The sequence below is a fragment of the Lissotriton helveticus genome, chromosome 3_2 (assembly GCF_964261635.1).
Source record: "Lissotriton helveticus chromosome 3_2, aLisHel1.1, whole genome shotgun sequence".
Lineage (NCBI taxonomy): Eukaryota > Metazoa > Chordata > Amphibia > Caudata > Salamandridae > Lissotriton > Lissotriton helveticus.
Window position 1 is genome coordinate 113,326,836 of NC_136062.1, and position 23,484 is coordinate 113,350,319.

The 23,484-nt window shown below is 47.2% G+C and overlaps 1 protein-coding gene across 1 annotated transcript in view; it reads right to left on the bottom strand.

The window, feature by feature from the left end:
- Nucleotides 1–23,484, bottom strand: part of DNAAF4 (dynein axonemal assembly factor 4) — a 227,169-nt gene that overhangs the window by 191,450 nt on the left and 12,235 nt on the right. Inside the window, exon 3 of the mRNA XM_078684603.1 lies at nt 4,620–4,753. Coding sequence (XP_078540729.1) covers nt 4,620–4,753 — 134 coding nt within the window. The remainder of the gene's footprint in view (nt 1–4,619; nt 4,754–23,484) is intronic.

The window sequence follows — 23,484 nt, forward strand, 5'->3', positions numbered from 1 at the left end:
ATGTCTATCTGGAATCGACCTGGCTCCCCATTGGCGACGAGATTTAAGAGGAAGTCAGCAGTTCGAAATATCTGGGCCTGCATATAGACAAGAAATGAAATTAAAAGCCCTGACCTATGCCTTTTGCGCTCTCGCCAAGCAGCAGGACGGATCCAATTTCAAGTCACTATTGGTAGTTAACACTGCAAAATTACTCCCAACAGTGGCTTATGCAAGTGCTGTCATGTAAAGAAAAAGCGCCTTGGTTTTAGAGAAACCGAAAACAAACAATAAGGAGAAGCCACTTCTCATTAAAACACGGTATAAAATATGAATAAACCAAAGTAGCCCACTGATTAATGCACTATGGCAGTCCTTGGGGGGAAAAAACACTCTATTTACAGTAAATATTTGACGTCGAAACACGCAAGGTCATGAACTCCATCCACTCAGGATCTCCGTCAGACCCCTGCCCACCCCACGTTTTCAACAAAGCAGACGCAACCATCGCACCCCAACTACGGAAGGTCATCAACATCTCCTACGACACAGCGACACTTCCGGAAAGCTGGAAGCACGCCGAAATCAAAGCCCTCCTCAAGAAGCCCAAGGCGGACCCAAGGACCTCAAGAACTACCGGCCCATCTCCCTGCTCCCTTTTCCGGCGAAGGTCATCGAGAAAATCGTCAATATACAGCTGACCCGCCACCTCGAGGACAACAACATCCTAGACCCATCCCAGTCCGGATTCAGACAAAACCACAGCACCGAGACAGCCCTCATCGCCGCCACAGACGACATCCGGCGCCAACCTGACAACAGCGAAACTTCAGCCCTCATCCTCCTGGACCTGTCAGCCGCCTTCGACACGGTCTGCCACCGCACACTAAGAACACGACTCCAAGAAGCTGGAATCCAGAAAAAGGCCCTGGACTGGACCACTTCCTTCCTCTCCGGCAGAACCCAGTGAGTCCACCTCTCACCCTTCCGATCCTAAGCCACCAACATAAACTCCAGCGTACCCCAGGTCTCATCCCTCAGCCCGACCCTGTTCAACGTCTACATGGCCCCCCTCGCACAAGTGGCCCGCCAGCACGACCTGAAAATCATCTCCTATGCCGACGACACCCAGCTCATCCTCTCCCTCACCAAGGACCCGCACACCGCCAAAACCAACCTCAACAAGGGAAAGAAGGCCGTCACCAACTGGATGAGGAGCAGTCGTCTGAAGCTGAACTCAGACAAGATGGAGGTCCTCATCCACGGACCCACCCCCTCTGCGTGGGACGACTCCTGGTGGCCGACCACACTGGGAACAGCACCGACACCCACGGACCACGCACGCAACCTAGGATTCATCCTCGACTCCTCCCTCTCCATGTTGAAGCAGGTCAACGTCATGTCCTCCTCCTGCTACAATACCCTCTGCATGCTTCGCAGGATGTACAAGTGGATCCCGACCGAAACCAGAAGAACGGTGACCCAAGCCCTCGTCAGCAGCAGGCTGGACTACGGCTATGAACTCTACGCAGGAATCCCGGCCAAACACATACAACAGCTGCAACGCATCCAGAACGCCTCCGCCCCCCTGATCTTCAACATCTCTCGACGCAGCCACATCTCCCCCCACCTAAGAGACCTGCACTGGCTCCCCGTCAACAAGAGGATCACCTTCAAGCTCCTCACCCACGCACACAAAGCACTCCATAACACCGGACCAGCCTACCTGAACAACAGACTCACCTTCTACTCCCCCGCCCGCCAGCTCCGATCCGCCAGCCTCGCCCTCGCCGCTGTCCCGCGCATCCTACGAACAACCTCCGGCGGCAGATCCTTCTCCTTCCTCGCCGCCAAGACCTGGAACACCCTCCCCACCCATCTGCGGCGGACCCCAGACCTGCTCACTTTCAGGAGGCTCCTCAAGACCTGGCTCTTCGAGCAATAGCAGCACCCCTCCCCTCAGCGTCTTGAGGCCCTCATGGGTAAGTAGCGTGCTTTACAAGTTCTTGATTGATTGATTGTGGTCATCATTGGAAGAAACAAATACAATTGACCTATGGCATTTGAACATATGTCACTGTAACGGGTCAGGCGGACAGGAAGTGTCTATCCCCTTGGACTGGTGGTCCGCCACCCCCCTCTCACCTTGCACGTTTTCCCCACAGCTCCCACCTGGTACGTGGAACGAGGAACCCGAGTCAGGATGGCCGGATGAGGATACTAAGTTCGGCTCCTTTAAGGAAACGGACTCAAGGGCCGAGACCCCGCCCCTCGCGAGCGGAGAGACGTCAAAAGGCGAAAGCAACGTGGAGAGGACGGACGGTGATTCCCTGGTGGCGGTGCTGAACTAAGAGGACGGAAGGCGGTATCCTGAGGACCGAGAGACCGAGAACGACAAGCCAGGAGGCCCACGGTTGGACGCTTCGCCCCGCCACGCTCCCACGGGAGGGACGTGGCTTCAAGAGGTACGGGGCCGGGTCGCGGGTTGGGTTGGGCGGAGGTGGCAGCCCCCAGTGTAAATAGTGTGCTGTACAGCCCTGTAAGACAATACCTGCCTGAACACGAGCACTCCTAGCACGCCCGTTTCAAACCGTGCACTTCTCACTGGTGGTAATCCCTCACCCCCGGCCCTTACAAGCGAACCCAGAGTGGTTCTTGTGTATGACCCGAGTTTCCTTTCTTTTTTTGGTACCGGAGAGGATCAAGGAGCGGAGAGACGTCCCCTCCAGGACAAAGATCGCCCGGATCCCGACCCAGCTGGAGAAAGCTATCTTTAATTTAAACCTTTTGCAGAGTCATAGCCCCTGTACCGATGAAAAAGACTTACATGCCAATAAAGCCATCTCTGAAACCCTTATTGAAGGCGCCCGTGTTTCTGTTCACCCAGACTCCCCTAGTCAGTTCCGGACCTGTGGTCGAGACTCCTCCCATCCCGGAGCCCCCGGGACAGTCACCCTGCCTTTTGCCATGCAATAAATAAAGTAGCAAAAATGTATTCACTCGTAAATGACAAGCATATACCAACCCCCCGCACACGTGCCTGGATGGTACTACAATCTTATAATAACCTAAAGCCAGAAGCATATCTAAGAATGACATACCCGGCATACCTAAAGTGAAAACTGATGGCTATCTGATTTGGTGTTCTGCCATCGTTGGCCGACCAACCATCATGGAAGTACAAAGGCCTAAAGTCATGCAGATTGTGTGGCACCGTGAAGTAAGATATCATCCACTTGGTTTGCATATGCCCACTTTTAAAGAATGCTCATGATTTATTACTAAAAAACATTTTTAACAATCAGGGCATCCAAACTAGTAGGATGGCCATAATAAAGGGCCTTAATCCAGCTGACCCTCACACTAACTGTAAATTGATTACGTTTCTGGTTTTACACAGAAAATTATTCAAATGAAGTATTCATATCTCTGGAGACAAATCCTAAATTACAAATGTACCTAAATGTAACCTACCAACAGTCATGGATGATTTTATCAGCACTGTGTTACTTTACAAATGGCTGCACCTTTTAGTGGTGTGGTTAATGCTTTTTCCACAGCAATGAATCCATCTGATCCCTAGACTAACTGTAAATTGATGATACTCCTGGTTTATAGGGGAAATCATTTAAATGAAGCCTTTATCTCCAGACCACACTCCAACTACAGGGGTTTTCCTATTTAATCCACTAAGAAACTGAGATGATTATAGACAATGCACTACTAAAAATAAGTAGAATCCGACTGCGATGCAACCACTATTTCACGGATTTACACTTGATTTTGATTTTAGTTGATTTTATGGAAGTAATTTTAAGCACAAAACATCCTTTCGATGTTTTATTTGTTTCATTATTAGGAAATAGCAAATATGTAGCCTGATGGTCCTAGTAACAAATCAGGACATTTTAGATCATGTTGTGTCTACAATTTTAAGAAACATTAAGTAATTATGTACAACACATTTTGCCAAGATGTTATGTGCTTTATGTAGTTTTGTATATATGCAAACATTGTTATGGTTTTTATTAACTTACAACAATAACGTTTGATACTCAGTATGGTAAAAAGATAAAATAGCTTTGGAGATTGTGGAAAATGGAGGTGTGTGAGGTAAACCTTATAATGTAAGTACTATGATGAAGAAGAGAGAATTGGAGCAATGAAGATTAACGATTCGTAATCCAGGCATTACAATCAAATATACCTAATGGCTATTACTGAAATGGCCTTTAGGGGAACAAACTTAATGTATCCTTGGGGTTTAGAGTCATGGTGCTAGAGTGGTTTTTCGTTGAATGAGACGAAGCGAAAGAGACAAAACATGCGTTGAACTCGGAAGACCTTTTCTGAAAGCAGATTTGCAATAGCAAGGGATATGACTTCATACTTCCAGTTTGTGGTTTTTAGATATGGCTTGTCCCACGACCTGAGTCAGTGGAGGGATGGCACTCAAACTACGTTCTGTTAGAAGTCTCTCTCTCCCCATTCTGCTCAGAAGTGTATGGATTTCCGAGCCCTATTGGGAGAGGTTACTCTTCAAAGTACAATGAGGGGAGAAAAGCAGATCAGTATGGGGATGGTATGATATATGAGCAAGAGGTTTGGGAGGAACTGCAAATGAAAGGAAAGTACTATACCTTCATCATAACCCCCAGAGCATACTTTTCATTTTCTCGTTTCTTTACGGCTTTTCCCTTTGCCTCTTCTTGTGCCTTTTCCTGCAACTTCAGGATGGATTTTTCTCTGATGCTTTGCATGGTTTCCTTGTCCACTACATTGAAGACATTTCATTATGAAATATATAACTGGATTTAAATTAACAAATATTTCAAACATGGAAGACAAATGGTTGCAAGTACATTAGGTATATCTTTTCTTGTGACTGGGTAACAAGCAAGGGCTGCATAAACATTTTTTTATTCATTCTAGTTATGCTTCATGCAACCTTGTAATACACCCCCACATGTGCACTGGTCCATAAAAATACAATACAAATCCCAGAAATATAGGTCAAACGTCCACAGATATGGAAGTTCATCTATACACTCAGGTGCTGTTGGGGTGGAAAAATCCTCCACATGAGAACGATTGTGCACAGCTGCCCTGTGTGCCTGAACTGTACTGGTGTTTGCATCTGTAATACTGATTTTTGTTGTCATAGGCAAACATGGATCATCCATGTCCAAGATGCAATTCTTGTTGGACCAGGAAGGGCACCCAAAGCGCTACACTCATAATGGTGAGAGCCTACTGCCTTTCCCAGGAATTAATCAGCACAAGCGCAGTGGTGGCAGCATACTGTGTAGTGATCAGTATCAATCAATCAATCATTTGTAAAGGGCACTACATACCCGCGAGGGTCTTAAGGTGCTGGGGGGACGGGGCGCTACTGTTCGAACAGCCAGGCCTTGAGTATCCTCCTGAAGGTCAGCAGGTCTTGGGTCTGTCATAGGCTCAGTGGGAGGGCGTTCCATGTCTTGGCGAGGTGGGAGAAGGATCTCCCACCCGTGGTTGTTCTTCGGATGCGAGGGACGGTGGCGAGTGAGAGGTCAGCGGAGCGAGCTGGCAGTTGGGGATGTAGATGGAGAGCCGTCTGTTGAGGTAGGCTGGGCCGGTCTTGTGAAGTGCCTTGTGTGCGTGGGTGAGGTGCTTGAAGGATATCTTCTTGTTGACAGGGAGCCAGTGCAGGTTTCTCAGGTGGGGGGTGATGTGGCCGTGGCGTGGTACGTTGAGGATCAGTCGTTCAGAGGCGTTTTGGATGCGTTGTAGTCATTTGATGAGCTTGGTCGGGGCTCCCGCGTAGAGGGCGTTTCCGTAGTCGAGTCTGCTGCTGACGAGGGCCTGGGTGACTGTCTCTTGTATCTGTCGGGATCCATCTGTAGATCTTGCGGAGCATGCGGAGAGTGTTGAAGCAGGAGGAGGAGACAGCATTGACTTGCTTGGTCATTGAGAGCGTTCAGTCGAGGATGATTCCCAGGTTGCTTACGTGGTCGGTGGGTGTCGGGGCTGCCCCCAGTGCCATCGGCCACCAGGAGTCGTCCCAGGCTGAAGGGTTGGAGCTGAGGATGAGGACCTCAGTCTTGTCCGAGTTCAGCTTCAGGCGGCTGGTCTTCATCCAGTCGGCGACGGCCTTCATTCCTTTGTGGAGGTTGGCTTTGGGGGTGATGGGGTCCTTGGTGAGGGAGAGGATCAGCTGAGTGTCGTTGGCGTAAGAGATTATGTTGAGGGTGTGCTGTGGGGCTACGTGTGCGAGAAGGGCCATGTAAATGTTGAACAACGTCGGGCTGAGGGAGGATCCCTGGGGTACGTCGCAGATGATCTCGGAGGCTTTGGAACGGAATGGGGAGGCGGACACTCTGGGTTCTGCCAGAGATGAAGGAGGGGGTCCAATCCAGAGCCTTGTCTTGGATCCCTGAGGCGTGGAGGCGTGCGCGTAGTGTGCAGTGGCAGACGGTGACGAAGGCGGCAGAGAGGTCTAGGAGGATGAGTGCTGCGGTCTCGCCGTTGTCCAGCAGGGTCCTGATGCCGTCGGTGGCGGCGATGAGGGCAGTCTCGGTGCTGTGGTTGCTGCGGAACCCTGACTAGGAAGGGTCCAGGATTTTGTTTTCTTCGAGGTATCGGGTTAGCTGTCTGTTGTCGGTTTTCTCGATGACCTTGGCCGGGAACGGGAGCAGAGAGATGGGCCGGAGGTTCTTGAGGTCTCTTGGGTCTGCCTTAGGTTTTTTGAGTAGGGCGTTGATATCGGCATGTTTCCAGATCTCTGTGAAGGTCACAGTCTCGAGGGAGAGATTGAGGACGTTGCGCCGATTTGGTGCCATGGAGCTACTTGCTCTGTTGAATACGTGGTGCGAGAATGGGTCTGAGGGAGAGCTGGAGTGGATTGTGCGTATTGTCTTGATGGTGTCATCGATGCTCACGCTGGCCCAGGCTAGCAGGGGGTCATGGTCGATGGTGTGCGGAGGGTCTGTTGTGTTCCTGTCTGTTGGGGCTGTCTGGGTGTTGAAGCTGTTGTGGATGTCTGCTATCTTGCGGTGGAAGAAGGTGGCGAGGGAGTCGCACAGGCCTTTCGATGGAGGGATGTCGGTGGTGTTGGAGATGGGGTTGGAGAGTTCCTTCATGATGTTGAAGAGCTCCTTGCTATTGTGTGCGTTGTTGTCGAGGCAGTCTTTGAAGGAGGTCCTCTTGGCCGCCGTGATGAGGTGGTGGTGGTTGCGGACTGCGTCCTTGTGTGCTGCGTGGCTGTCTCGAGTTTGTTCACTGTGCCATTTCTTCTCTAGTTTCCGGTAGGCTTGCTTGGAGGCTTTGAGTTCTGGGGTGAACCAGCTGGCCCTCTTGCTGGTGTTTCTGTGCAGCGGTTTCTTCAGCGGGGCGAGGGTGTTGGCGCAGTCCTCGATCCAGCGTCTGAGGTTGTGGGCAGTGTTGTCCGTGTTGGATGGTTCAGTAGGTGGGCTGAGAGCGAGATTTGCGTGTAGTTGATCTTTGGTGATTTTGCTCCAGCAGCGGCGGGGGATCTGTTGGGTGTGGTGGTGTGTGGTGGGTTTCTGGAAGGCGAAGTGGATGCAGCGTTGGTGGGTCCAGAGGAGTTTGGGGGGTGTGGCTGATGGAGACGTGCAGGCTTGAGGAGAAGACGGGGTCGAGCGTGTGGCCGGCAGAATAGGTGGGCGTTGTGACGAGTTGCTACAGTCCGAGGTTATCGATCAGGGTTGTGGAGTTGTTGTCGTTGTTATTCTCAAGGTGAAAGTTCAGGTCTCCGAGGAGGATGTAGTCGGTGGAGGTCAGGGCGTGCGTGCTGATCAAGTTGGCGATGGAAGCGCTGAACTGGGAGCGGGGTCCGGAGGGCGGTAGACGAGGGTGCCTCTGAGGGGCTAGGGTCTGTGTGGATCTGGAAATGCACGCGTTCAGAGGTGCTGAGCGTGTCGCCAGTGCTAGTCGAGACCCTGATGCTGTTCTTGTGGACGATGGTGATTCCTCCTCCGAATCCGTTGGTACTGTCTCTGCGGGTGATCTTGTAGCCAACTGGGATAGCTATGGCGATGTCGGGTGCGGAGGAGTCAGTAAACCAGGTCTCTGTCAGGAAGGCGACGTCCGGGGATGTTGTGTTGAGCAGGTCCAAGAGCTCGACCCAGAGCTCTTGGATCTGCTTGCGTGCGGAGCGGGTGTTCAGTAGTATGCATCAGAGGTGGTTGGGGTCTTTCTTGGCAGGTGGTTCGTCTGCTCTAAGGCTGGTGTAGCTGCAGTTCTGGCAGGTGAAGGGGCCGTGTGTGCGTTTCGGGGCGGCCTTGTAGTAGGTGTGGCTCCGTCTGGAGTTGAGAGCATGCAGAGTGCTGGCGTCGTAGTGGCGGCGGTTGTCGTGGCAGTTGCGGGGGCCAGGGGTTCTGGCGCTGGGTGTGGTCCAGGTGTGGACGGGCGCAGACGGGCTTGTCTTAGGCGCGTCTCCGGCGTGCCAGCGGCGCACCCGCTGCGAGCGGCCGGCATTTATGGGGAGGTGGGAGGGAGGAGCAGCTAGGAGGCGGGGGCAGCGAATGGGCAGCGGGCAGTCAGGGAGGCGGGGCCGCAGGGGATGCAGCAGCGAGGGTGGTGAGGGAAAACAAAGGTAACAGAAGGAAAAAGGGGCACAGAAACAAGAGAAATACGAGTGGCACAGAGGGCAGAAGGGCACAAAAAACGAGTGGAACAGAGGGCAGAAGGGCACAAAAAAGAGTGAAACAGAAGGCAGAAGGGCACAAAACACGAGGGGGAAATGAGTGGCACAGAGGGCAGAAGGGTACAAAAAAATTAGTGGAACAGGGGGCAGAGGGCACAAAAAAGGAGTGGAACAGAAGGCAAAAGGGGCACAAAAACATGGGAAAAACGAGGGGCAGAAGGGCACAAAAAAACGAGTGGAACAGAGGGCAGAAGGGCACAAAAAATGAGTGGCACAGAAGGCAAAAAGGACACAGAAATACCGGAAAAACAAGTGGCACAGAGGCAAAATACAGAATACAAAAATACAGGGGCAGCTAAGAACAGAAGGCAGAACGGGCAGAGAGTCAAGGGGGCCGTGAAGGGAACAGAAGGGAAAACCGGGCATGGACATGGGGGCAGCGAGGGGTACAGAAGGAAAGACCGGGCAGAGAGAGCACGGGGACAGCAAGGGGAACAGAGGGAAGAAAAAGGGGCATGTACAGGCAGCGGGGGAAGACAGACAACAGTAGTCACAGACACAACAATGAAAATACAGGCATTACAATAAAAGCAATAAACCGGAGGATGAACAAACCTACCTATGGCCTACCACTGGCCACCGGGATGAGGCGCAGGTGGTAGCCTGCGGGTGGTGGAGGGCCTCGAACTTCCCCAGCAGTGGCAGCTGGGGCAGGGACACACAGGCGGTGCTGTGCGGAGGGGGAGCGACCTACCTGGTAGGGTCAAGGGTCGCTCTCCTCACCACGCAGCAGCCGGCCTATAGGGGGAGGTGGGAGGGAGGAGTAACTAGGAGGCGGGAGGCGGGGGCAGTGAATGGGCAGTGGGCAGTCAGGGGGGCGGGACGCAGGGGACGCAGCGACGAGGGCGGTGAGGGACAACAAAGGTAACAGAAGGCAAAAGGGGCACAGAAACGAGGGAAAATGAGTGGCACACAGGGCAGAAGGGCACAAAAAAATGAGTGGAACAGAGGACAGAAGGACACAAAAAACGAGTGGAACAGAAGGAAGAAGGGCACAAAAAACGAGGAAAAAACGAGTGGCACAGAGGGCAGAAGGGCACAAAAAAACGAATGGAACAGAGGGCAGAGGGCACAAAAACGAGTGGAACAGAAGGCAAAAGGGGCACAAAAACAAGGGAAAACGAGTGGCACAGAGGGCAGAAGGGTACAAAGAAAACGAGTGGAACAGAGGACAGAAGGACACAAAAAACGAGTGGAACAGAAGGAAGAAGGGCACAAAAAAACGAATGGAACAGAGGGCACAAAAACAAGTGGAACAGTAGGCAAAAGAGGCACAAAAATGAGGGAAAAACGAGTGGCACAGAGGGCAGAATGGCACATAAAACGTGTGGAACAGAGGGCAGAAGGGCACAAAAAACGAGTGGAACAGAAGGCAAAAGGGGCACAAAACGAGGGGAAAACGAGTGGCACAGAGGGCAGAAGGGCACAAAAAACAAGTGGAACAGAGGGCAGAAGGGCACAAAAAGGAGTGAAACAGAAGGCAGAAGGGCACAAAACACGAGGGAAAAATGAGTGGCACAGAGGGCAGAAGGGCACAAAAAATGAGTGGAACAGGGGGCATAGGGCACAAAAAAGGAGTGGAACAGAAGGCAAAAGGGGCACAAAAACAAGGGGAAAACAAGGGGCAGAAGGGCACAAGAAACAAGTGTAACAGAAGGCCACAAAAAACGAGGGAAAAACGACTGGCACAGCGGGCAGAAGGGCACAAAAAAACGAGTGGAACAGAGGGCAGAAGGGCACAAAAAAACGAGTGGAACAGAGGGCAGAAGGGCACAAAAAACGAGTGGAACAGAAGGTAAAAGAGGCACAAAAACGAGGGGGAAATGAGTGGCACAGAAGGCAAAAAGGACACAGAAGTACCGGAAAAACAAGTGGCACAGAGGCAAAATACAGAATACAAAAATACTGGGGCAGCTAAGAACAGAAGGCAGAACGGGCAGAGAGGCACGGGGGCCGAGAGGCACGGGGGCAGAGAGGCACGGGGGCCACGAGGGGAACAGAAGGGAAAACCGGGCAGGGACATGGGGGCAGCGAGGAGTACAGAAGGAAAGACCGGGCAGAGAGAGCACGGGGACAGCAAGGGGAACAGAGGGAAGAAAAAGAGGCATGGACCACGTACAGGCAGCGGGGGTAGACAGACAACAGCAGTCACAGACACAACAATGAAAATACAGGCATTACAATAAAAGCAATAAACCGGAGGATGAACAAACAGAGGGCAGAAGGGCACAAAAACCTGTGGAACAGAGGGCAGAAGGGCACAAAAACGAGTGGAACAGAAGACAAAAGGGTCACAAAACAAGGGAAAAACGAGTGCCACAGAGGGCAGAAGGGCACAAAAAAACTAGTGGAACAGAGGGCAGAAGGGCACAAAAAACGAGGGAAAAAGGAGTGGCACTGAGGGCAGAAGGGCACTAAAAACGAGTGGAACTGAGGGCACAAAAAAGGAGTGGAACAGAAGGCAAAAGGGGCACAAAAATAAGGGGATAACGAGTGGCACACAGTACGAGTGGAACAGAGAGCAGAAAGGCACAAGAAACGAGTGGCACAGAAGGCAAAAGAGGCACAAAAATGAGGGAAAAACGAGTGGCACAGAAGGCAAAAAGGGCATAATACAGAATACAGAAACACAAGGGCAGCTAAGAACAGAACGGGCAGAGAGGCACGGGGGCAGCGAGGGGAATAGAAGGGAAAAGTGGGCAGGGACACAGGGGCAGCAAGGGGTACAGAAGGAAAGATCGGGCAGAGAGAGCACGGGGACATCGAGGGGAACAGAGGGACGAAAAAGGGGCACAGACCACGTACAGGCAGCGGGGGAAGACAGACAACAGCAGTCACAGACACAACAATGAAAAAAAAAGCAATACAATAAAAGCAATAAAGCGGAGGATGAACAAACCTACCTACGGCCTACCACTGGCCACCAGGGATGAGGCGCAGGTGGTAGCCTGCGGGTGGTGGATGGCCTCGAACTTCCTCAGCAGCGGCAGCTGTGGCAGGGACACACAGGCGGTGCTGTGCGGAGTGGGGGGCGACCTACCTGGCAGGGTCAAGGGTCGCTTGACAGGTACCCTTTAACAGTGTCACTAGAGGGATGTCTACAGACTCACTCATTCAAAGTTCCGCTGCTATGTGCTTAACTCACCCCTTGTCCTAACTCAGTTTTATGTGGAGTGCTGCTTAGAGCATGATTGTTGTAACTGTGCTGGGTGTATGTGTGCTTGGGCAGGTTACACTAAAGGGATAATGCAGGACTGTGCTGTGTGTGGGCATATCAAATGCAAGTGCCGGGTGTATGCGTGACTGTGAGTGGCACAGTACATGAAGGATATAGTGCTGTGCAGTGAATGTATGTTAAATGCATGTATGGGTGTATGTGAGCCTGTGATTGGTAAAGTACAGGAAGGATATACTGCTGTGCCGTACAGTGCAAGTATGTCAAATGTATATGCTGGGTGTATGTGTGCCTGTGAATGATAGAATACATGGCAGACTCTGGCTTCCGTTTTGTGAGACTCATGGCTGCATGGTGAAACATGAGGAGAGGGGGTAGAAGATCCCCCCTCCCCCGCCCCAGAGAAATCTGTGTATTTCTGCATTCTTGTCAGCTGGCAGTGGCACACTGGAAAAAGGAGCACGAGGCTGACCCCATACGCTTCAAAGGGTGCTCCTTGATTTAGAGATAGGTCACAAGGAAGGGACCTGGGCACATCTCAGGAAGGAGATCAGACTGATAAGAGAATGATAAAGAGTAGGGCTGGGGCCTTGGGCTAACCTTTTAATACATATATCACTGTGGCTGAAATACAGGTGTGAACTCTAGTCACTCCCCTGGTCTGTGTTGTGGGGCTATCAGATTTGGAGTCACTCCTGCTATGACATACTGCTTTCAAGTGGAAGAGAGGGCAGAGGAGTAAGCACTTCAAAGACCCAGACTCTAAATCACATTTGGTGTCTGGAAATAAACTATAAGAAGGGTCGTTTTTGGCCCTACAAATTATGAACTGTTAGATTGTGTGAGGAGGAGAAGCTCTGCAAGACTTCTGTCAGGATGTATGAGGTGGAGAATCTCTGCAAGACTTCTGCCTGTAACCAAGACTGAGGGCCAAGACCTGCTCGTCACCTGCTGGGTGAGGGGACATGACCCAAGGAATCCAAGACCACCTGCCTTGAAGCCGGATCATCAGCGTCTGCTTGATTGCCAAGACCAGTGTGCCCTGTGAGGTATACGACAGAGCTGGAGGAAGCGAAGTCCAGTGGGGAATCCTGTTGAGTGTATTCCAGGAGCAAGGTGTGAGGAACCGGAAGCTGCACAAATCATGGTGTTGTCCGTGTGCAGGAAAGCACAAAAAGAGTACTATGACGTTTAAAATATGCTATGCGTCATCAAATTTGTTGACCATTCTGGCTAGACCACAAACTGTATTCTTCACAACATCCAAGATATATACTTTATTTTTTATTTTTTCATCACAAATACATTAATATATCATAAATAAATATAATTTCCTAAAGATTATAGAAACACCAGATCCCATTGCAAACCTACCACTCACAACATACATACAATTTCATGCTCAAACATCCTCACACAGACCACAGATACATGCATAACATTTATGTCAAAAAACATTATATGCACCAAGTCCCCTCAAAGTGTATAACAATAATGTGATAGAGATTTGACCAACTCAGATCTTCATCATATTACTGTAAAAATCTGCGGAGTTGATTTGCAATTTGTATAATATCAAAGCAGAAGAACAACAAAAAAGGACAATTAGTATAATGAGAAATTTAACATCAGAAAACACTTTTCAAATAATTCATCAATTTTCCAGAACAAGTAAATCAGGTGGGTTTATAGAGGGAACATATTCACAGCGCCGAAACGTGTTTAGGTGAAACACCCCTTTTCTGGGTATCACCTTCTTCAGGGCGCATATGCTGTATATGGACAAAAATACAATGTGACCTGACTATCGTAATGGAGAAGGGAAAAAAAAAGATTTGAAGGATGTCTCCTAGGTATAAAACCAAGGGCCACTGCTCAATTTCAGATGGTGTGCAGCCAGGAAATAATAAAGAAACGCTAAGCGCTGCGGTCTCTCTAGCTTGTATAGAATATGCAGCACAAGACGCTTTTCTCATTGAGGGCCACCAGATTAAAAGCCACGACATAAGGAGGATCATCTTCAAGTGTGTCACTGCTGTGGCAGACTCCAAAGGGTTTCTCAATACTTTCACACAGCACAGAATTATAGATTGTGCACACGTCCGATAATCGTTATAATCTCTCATGAGACAAGCTCCCTGGAAGGTATCCCACCTCCGTTTTTACTTAAATGTCGGGACTCAGTCAAGAAGTATTCCCTGAATTAAAAGATGCATATTCCATGCAGCGGCACTGTGGCAGAGCATCCCGCTCACAATGGAAAGCGGCACGAAGCGAAGTCCAGTGGGGAATCCTGTTGAGTGGATACCTGGAGCAAGGTGTGAGGAACCGGCAGCTGCACAAATCATGGTGTTGTCCGTGTGCAGGACAAACGTGTCAACAACTGTAAGCGAGAGGATGGCAGCCGTAAAGTGAGCTGACGATATTGCTGTGCTGATGGGGCTGGAACCTGTGTGCAGTGTGGGATCAGCGACCCCGGTATACCAGGAGTGGCCGCTGTGCAGAGTGGGCCATAGCCCTTGCACGGTAAAGAGCCTGTGATCCCGTATGTCAGGAGATGCTACTGTGCAGGCATCTACTGTATTGATCAGGTGGGTGTCCGTGTACAATCGAGACACAGTACTCTGTATGCCAGCAAGAAGTGTGACCTAACCAGTGGTGTTGCCATAGGAGTGAGGTTGCTATTGGGAACCCCTAAGGAATCTACTCCGTGATGAGGGATAAGCATTAGGAACTTCGCACCACCTTCCCCCCACCTTGAGACAGACCAAAGACTTACCCGCCAGGAGGAGCCACAAGGAGCCTCTGGTCACTGCAGATGAGTGACCGTGTGTGAGGAACTTGGGGGATCGTAGAGTGCAGCCCAGCTGGACTGCGTGCTATCAACTCACCTGAACAAGCTACTCTGGCACCTGCAGAGGAGGCATGCTCAGGAACTCCAGACCCTCCAATCCTGCAGGCGTGAGTAAGACTGAATTCGGCCAGTCGGCCCTGGAGGAAACTTACTTGCTAGATAGCGCTGGAACACTTTAGGCTTTGATACAGAGTTGGAGTGACTCAGACTTCTAGTAGGGCATACCCTGTAGGTTGCCTAAAGTAAAATGGGTACAACCACAATCACTAGAGCAAAGAGGGAGTGGGGCATAGGGAACTGCCTATGCTTGTGAATATAGTAGATCTCTTTGTGGTGATAGAGGGAAAATTAAATACTCCTCTTTTAGCTCGAGCATACAAGATCTGTTATAGCTTCTCTTGTGGGCTTAAAGCCAGCTCCCTGCTTTTGATTTGTTTGTTTCAGTATCCTTTAAAAATCCTTGCTTACTAATGGTTATTTCTGCCTCTTTGTCCCTCCTTTTTCTCTTCTGTTCCTACCGTGCAGAAGGGACTACATACTGTCTCATTCCACTACGGTTCTTTATGTGTTCTTTGGGGGACTATTTTCTTCTTGGTTTCCAGGTCTGTTACTGTTTGCCTGTGTTCAGCCTCGGTGCCGTAGCTGCTTATATGTAAATACAGCATTCCTCCCTCCCACCTCTTCTTAATGTCAAAGTTGTGTTAGTGCTGCCTCCTGCGCCGTGCCTTTCGATCCTTTGATTGTGTTTATTTTGCTTTTTATGCACTTTTCATGTCCACCGTCAGTTGCGCTTCTTTTTGGTAAGATATATATATTTTTATTGGGGGCTTTCTTTTAAAGGGGAAAGGGCTTGTTGAAGTCTGTGTGCGCTGTCATCTGAGTCGGTGGAAATATGCCTCTTCTAGGTGCCTCCTTAGGCCCTCTAGCCCTGACGCCTGACGATCACATGAGGCATTATTTATCCACACATCTCCAGGGCCAAGCGTGCCCACTTCTTTCACTTATTTTGGAGTTTTTGCGCTGTGTTTTTGGCAGCGTCCGGGCCTGGCAGCACCGGAGCTCTCTTCCGAGCACACAGTAAAAGGAGAATTCCCTGGCTGCGTGGGTTCCACTGAGGAGACTATAAGGCGAGGCCAGTCCTGCCCACGGAGCTTTCTCTCCTCAGTTACAGCTCCTAGGGGCGTAACACAGGTCCCTGCAGCCCCCGCAGTGCTGGGGGCCCAGAGCTGCAGGGGGCCCCTCATCACAGAACTCAGGCCTGAGAGATTAAATCCGGAGCGGGAGGCCCCTCTGTCAGGTCATTGTGCAGCTCTACACCGTGTAATTATGATACGCAATTGCATCAGGGTGCAGGACAAGCTATACTTAAGTGACTCGCTCAATTGGCAGAACTGCCCGGCGCAAATAGTTTAACAGAGCCCCAAATATGTCAGGAATGGGCAGCCATACTGCTAGCGTGGAGCAGCACAACTGATACACAAAGCTAAAAATGAGCAGCACAGCAGGCAGAATGAACCCCCACAGATGCAATGACTGAACATCACCCTGAATGTATTAGCATCACCGTAGAGTATTTAAGCAGCAGTTCGGGAGAACCACAGCATGCACATGAGACATCTTACTTTCTGGTGTTTTATTTTCTCCTTGCATATTATTTACTATGGGCATATTTTTATGAAGTAATGATCACCTGTGGTGTATTTGTGTGCCAGTTGCGTTTGTACTGTACAGCCCTGTTTCTGATGGCATGTAATTGTTCGACATCATTACATTGCGTCAGATGCTGCGGAGTAATAACGCTGCTGTGTTCTGCGGCAGATCTTGAAGTCTCGTAATATCTCATGAGCCATCCATCAAACCGGCCTCACACAAGGATGGATTTTAGAAATTCCTAGAAGAGATCCTCAAGTCTAAATTATGAAAGTTGGTCTTGCTTGCTGGGTCTATCACTCAGACAGATGTTTGCCTGGTTTTAATACTCGTCACGCACAAACTGATGTTTATAGCCAGGTATCTAGTTTAGAAGCCCCCTTGACAATCAGATGTTTCCTCTCTGGTGTCCTGGGACCTCCATAGTATGTACTCTCAAACTGGGGACCAAGTGCCCCTTTTTAGTGGTTAACTCTAATGGTAACGAGGCTGGGCAGCCCAAAGCATATTCATGGAGGTGCTGTGGACGAGTAACAGAATCAATAAATCTTTGTCCAATGAGTGATTTAAAAAAAAATACTTTAATGCGAAGGCAACTCTAAGTTGCACACACAGTTACCAATATTCACAGGTAAAATTATATTACAAGTAGTACATCTAACCAATACAACTAAGCCTATTTGCTGTCACATGGCACGAGACACACTCACCGCTCATATTGTGTAGGCTATGTGCTGCCAGAGGGCGCATCTACCAAGAATATATACAATATATATAATATAGGCACATATGGAGAAAAGAGCAAAGTGCAGACTCTCATGGATTTATCCCTATATCACAATTCAGTATTACATCGTGTGGTAATAGTAAATGTGGTATTATCGCCTGACTCAAAGTTCCGGGTCTATATTGGCATTAGGGTGCTATTCATAATGATGCCTCTTAGATATTTCTTTGATGTTTTTACTAATAGTATTTAAAAATATTTTCAAATATTTAGGGTTGGTAGGGAGATGATTCTATAGAAAACCAGGATAGTTTTATTCCCTTAATGATATCTCACACTTGATGGAACTTTTAGTTATGTACTCTTGAGGATCTCTCATGTTATGTCCTTCTAAAGAGCAATTACCTTCATTGTGAACATAGCTCACGTGTTACCAGCAAAATGATGCTGATGATCTTCGCATCGCAGCCATTTTGTAGTATTTGATCTCTTACAGGAAAAAATATGGCTATTTCTCATTCCATTGAATAGTTTAAATACACAACTTTTCACTGGAGAGTAATTAATTAGTGATACGTGTTATATTTACCGGTTCTATTAATAAGGCATTGTATGTATGGATTTACCAATCAAGATGAGAATAACCTTCAATGTATTCCATGAATTATATTATGATTTCAATATGACTTTTAGGTGTGCCACCCCTTCAGGTTACAATAGCAGAGTTACAGTAAAATTTGAATGCATTTTAGCAACTGATGTCATGAAAAATATTGACTATTTTAATTCCACAGTAACATCATTTAACCACCAAATCGATGCATGGATTGACTATCATAAGTTGCCCATCTTTAGTGCCCTGTTCACTACTTGGCCCCAGTTATAGTACCGTTATAATTTTTCCCAGTGGTTGTGCAGCGATTTCCCCTGTGGAATGGGCTTTTTTTACCTATTGCTTGTTGGGCGTTTGTCCTAGTATAGTGGCATCAGGCCATGTCATGCTAAGCTGTTACTAGCATTTATACAGCACCCATGAGCCATTAGAGTGGCCTCCTCTACCACAGTATTCCAAGAAGGTTAAGCACAGTGATTTTATTGAGGCTCTGTGTAGTAATGACCTCAGAATAGTTATGTTGCCAGAGGAGTGTCTAGTTGATTGCAGACCTCTATCTCCTAATGGCACTCTTGTCTCTGCAGAGCTGAGGGTTACAGGGGTCTGCTCCACTCCCCTTTCTGCTTTCCTGCATGTGCAGCACTAAGGCTTTGTGCCAGGGAGGAGTTTTCTCTTTCCACAAGCTTCAGTCATCTCCGGTGTAGAAATATCTCTAAATCGCCTAACTGGATTGGACAATGGGCTTGTGCCTCGAAGCATTTAGCCAATTATTAGCTGTAGAGTTGCCTTCTCCTCAGGATGGTCAACATTCTAGCATTTTATTATCCGAAAAATATTAGGGTATGCTCATCAAAGAATGTAGTGTAAACTGAAAAATTACATGTCACTCATCTATTCAGGCACATTACTTGTTTAGACTGGACCAGTTATGGTCAGAATGATAACCCAGATACTTTCAGAACTCCAGGCAAAGGATATGGCACTAGTGTTTTTCAGCGTTTTAAACTTCTAGTATCTATTGAACTTAGATTACTTTGGATTTCATCCTCAGTCAACGTCAATTACTTTGCAATTCATCTAAACACCTGGATGTACTAGTATATGTTTGGTGAAAGGAGTCTGTTACCAGATGCTTTCATTAGGAATTAGTTGTAAATAAAAAATGTTTTAGGTGGTTTGGATATTCATTCAGGGAAGTGAGGACTCCATTCTGCTTCTCAAAGGCCTGGTAACCATACCAGCTTTTGAATAGAGCTGCCTCCTCCTCTGATATTTCAGCACATATTACTTGACCCAGGGGGGGATCATCCAAGAATTCATAGCCTATTGATGCTCTCCTCTCGACAGGTGAAAATTTTCAGGGGCACAAGGACTATGGAGTTTTAGTTAAAGTGGTGCTCCTTGTAAATAATCCATGGCTTAGAGATGGCGGGGTGATAATTCAGCGTGAGACTCTTGAACTCAGAGACGCTTGGACTGGCGAGTTGGCGAGTAGAGAGCCTTTTGCTAAGACATTAACAATGTTCTTTTGTCTCTTAAACAAAAGAGGAGAGCTGCCCCACTCACCACTATACATTGGCTCACAACTATTTCCTATGATTTTTTTTGTTTGACAGCGAGCCTTTGCTCCAGGTGCTCAGAAACAAATATGAATGAATGAATACATGAATGAACGACTAAATGAATGGAAGAAATATATTCAGTGCAACTTTAACCAACAACAGTTGGGTGGGGAGGGCCGAGCTTTAGGGGGCCCCAGCAGCACTGTACCCTAGCCTAAAAGCTCCTGAGTGAGTCCAAAGGGGGGTCCCCCTCCATATACTTTGCAGGGGGCCCCCCTCCATGTACTTTGCAGGGGGCCCCCGCCATGTACTTTGCAGGGGGGCCCCCTCAACTTTCGTTACGCCACTGACAGCTCCGCTCTGCTCTCCACTGTTACCGACAGCTCAGCCCTCAGGGAACCCCTCCCCCCCCTTCAGCCCCCCTCTCGTTCGGCACTGCTGGTATCCCTGTGAGCACCACAGACCACCTCACTACCAACCTCGCAGCCACGCCAACAAGCCCCCTCTGAACCTCACACTCTCCCTAACTAACCTTATTATTTCTCTGTGAAGCAAGCGCTTCTTCCGGCGTCCACAATATCTTGGTACAATCGCTGAGACTATTACACCTGGTCAAAACCTGGATTTTCAGAGCACATTAAAACAATTAAAAGGGGCATGCAAATAATGTATACCGCACAGCGTGCTGAAACTATTACGCCTGGTCAACAGATACAGCTCATATGTACTGCGAGAGAGCCGTGCATAAATCTATAAATGCCTGGCCATTCCCATACAGATAATTACTTGTTTTCTTTAATTTTTAGATACTAAACTTTCCAGTTTACAAATTGCTGCCATGTACTACACAGAATGTGTACAGTGCCTACTACCCTCTACTGAACAATAATACAAATGTCCGTTAGCTGCATGCACGAGAACGGACTGCAGGAGAATGAATCCTATGGTCGGTGCTTTACAGACTGACGTTTTTACTTTCAGAAAGTCGTTTGGCCCTACCAGTTGTCTGTAGAGCTCAACCTGCATTACTTGTAGTGTTCGGATCCTGAAAAAGGCAAGTTTTTTTCAAGTCGGACACTCATGCTCTCTGTGTTGCTCTCAAGCCTTCCCCCTGCCTTATCTGTAGCTGCCTCCACCCCTCCACATCAATGAAATATATTTTTTTTAAAGGCCAATGTGTCATCTGTGGGGACAGATGTGCACATATACGTCATCACGCTGTGGCTTTTTTTTTACTGATACTGATCTGTACTGGCAAACTGGCATTTATTTTCCTTCTTGGTCTTCTCTGTGCGAACTAGAGAGCGCAACTAAACAGCCAGCCTCAGTCTGTTGTTTTTATCTATCTTTGCCATCAAGTTTGCAGTCCTTGACATTTTACATAAGTAATAAAAAAAAATAACAAAATTACAACGCCAATAGCTCTAATTCACATTTTAATAAATAATCACTACACTGCAAACCAAAAAAAAATAGGTTAAAGAAATTGTCATTTACAACACCAATAGCTCTCACTTTCACAAATGCCTATTGCATTTCAAATGCTTGTTTTCATGCAAGTGAGTACTTGGCTGTACAATACTCTATTACTGCTGCTGTGTGTATTTTGAATTGTGAGCTTGCGGTCACTCCCTGTATCTACCCCCTTTTCCCTCCTACGACATCAGGAGTTAAAGACCCAAAACCTCCATTATTGGGCCCAGTAACACCGGCTTACCCCTTTGATCTCTTAACAGGGTTCTGACAGGGGCCTATACATGAACTGCACTTTGTAGTATGTGGAGTAGTACTATTGAAGGTCTACTCACATACTACAAAATGCTATTCACTGACCTACGTGAGGAGACGCCCTCTTCTGGCTCTCCTATCTTTTGAATGTGGAGATCTCCACACCAGTTGTGGAGATCGACCCACATGTAGACATATGTTTTAGTAGTAAATGTTGAAGGAGCAAGGGGAGGAGCTGGAAAATAGGGAATTATTATTACTAAATGGGCAGAGATTAGGGATTGGTAAAGAGAGGCTAAGGCAAAGGTAGCTCACTGTACTAATCCCTAAACATGGGTTTAGAGAAAGACATACAAACACCCACTCTCAAAAGTCCCTTGTTATTCACAAACTGAACTTGTAAATTTACTACTGCAAAAAAAAGGACCAAAAACTGCTGTGAAAGTACTCCAGCCCAGACTGGGAGTAAACCCAGCACCGCAAATGCCCACTAACAGTTACTGTAACACACACCCAGAGAAAATAATGGAGACAGGGACTGAAAAGTTCTAATTTTAAGTAACACGCTATACCCTCTAACAACCCCACATATATTTATTTTTTAAATGTTAAAAATGATATTTAGTTTAAACTTGTAGATGTATGCTTTCGTAGTAAATGTTGAAGGAACTTAGGGGAGTGACTGGAAAATGGAGAATACTTACAACTAAATGAGAAGAAATTAAGGAGAGATTTAGTCAAGGGTAATTATGGGATTAGAGAGGGACATGCAAATACAAGCACACGCCCACATAGGAGTAAGCTTATTGTTCTTTACAAACGGCATTTCTAAAGTTATTACACTTAAAAATGATCCTAAACAATCATAAATGTACTCCAACCCAGCCTGGGAGTACGTCTAATACCACACATGGCCACTAACAGGCACTGCAACACACTCCCAGAGAAAATAATGGAGATAAGAACTAAAATAACACACAATTGGAAATAATGCTAAATAAAATTAATTTTAAATAACACACACTCTCTCACACACACATATATATTATAAGTGTCAAAAGTTATATTCAATTTAAGCTCATTGTATTAATTAAATAAATGTATATGTAACTTTTTATTTCAAAATAATAAAATAAACTTTCAACTTGTATTAAAAATATATAACTAAATACATTTTATTACAATGTATTAAATAAACCACAAAAATGTTAGTGAGGGTGGGATTTAAAAAAATACATATTTTAAATAATAATTATAAACAATTTACACATACTTATGTATTAACATTTAATTTGATGAGTGATGTAACATTGTATGGTTTCGTTTTGGGTTAACTATTATTGTAGGTTAAGTTACATTCTTATTTTACAATAAAATATATAAATTATTTTAATCATCAGTAAACTCTATTAGTTTTTCCTATATTTTGCCATAGGGAGACTGTCACCTACATGTGAAAAGTTACTTGTACTAACTTTACACTAATAATCCCTGCACTAGTAGGCTTCACCCCCAGTTTTGAGGGGTGGTTGGGGGGAGACATGCACGTCTGCACCTAGTAGTAAATGTACACTCCCTCAGAAATAAATTACTAATAGATGGAGAACTAAGTGAGTGAATCTACACATCTAAATTTAACTTTGTGAATAAGCCCGAATCTCGCAAATAACACATTCTAAAAGACACAAAAACAAAAATAAGCAACACTTTCTTCGTAAACATCACAACTCACAGGCACCCCTCCAATTCAGAAACAGACTAACAAACACAGTCTTAGTTGCAACCTAAATATTTCCATATGAAGAAAAACAAAGCACACAGAAGATATCAACATAAATCAAGCTTCTTAACTACATCAGTAGCTGGAGAGCAACAAACTGTGGAGTGTACCAAGGCTTGCACACTCCTGAGCCACAAACAACAACAAAGCACATGGCATACTTTCTCACATTCAGAAAAAAGAATTACATTAAGCATACATATCTAAAATATATTTCCCTAAATACACTCAGTTTAGAGCAATGCAATGATAGACTTCTATCACAGTTCCACTGTACTTTAAAATCATCCACCGCATTAGACAGTACATGTTCTTTGTTGCGAAAGCAGACTCCAAAGTTTTGGGTTTTGTTGGGAGACTAGGACACTGAGGCACCATGGCAGGTGGAGTGGTTTTTGTCTGTGCACTTTGGTGTCCGTGTATTTGCTTGCTTGGTATTATGTTGTAACTTTTGTTCTCGGCACTGCACTTTATGGATACAAATGAGGTACCTCAGTGTGTGAGAGTCGTACCAACCACTGAATTGTCCATCACCCAAGCATGCCACTATTGCTTAGTGGGGCAACGCAACATTAATGGCAGCTTTCCTTAAACTGGTAGACCTCCAATCTGAATTTGAAGTTTTCCTCTCCAAAGAATGTAATCAAGACCATGTTGCCCACCAAATCATATAAATTTCTTCATCTGGGCCACATTTTCCTAAGATACA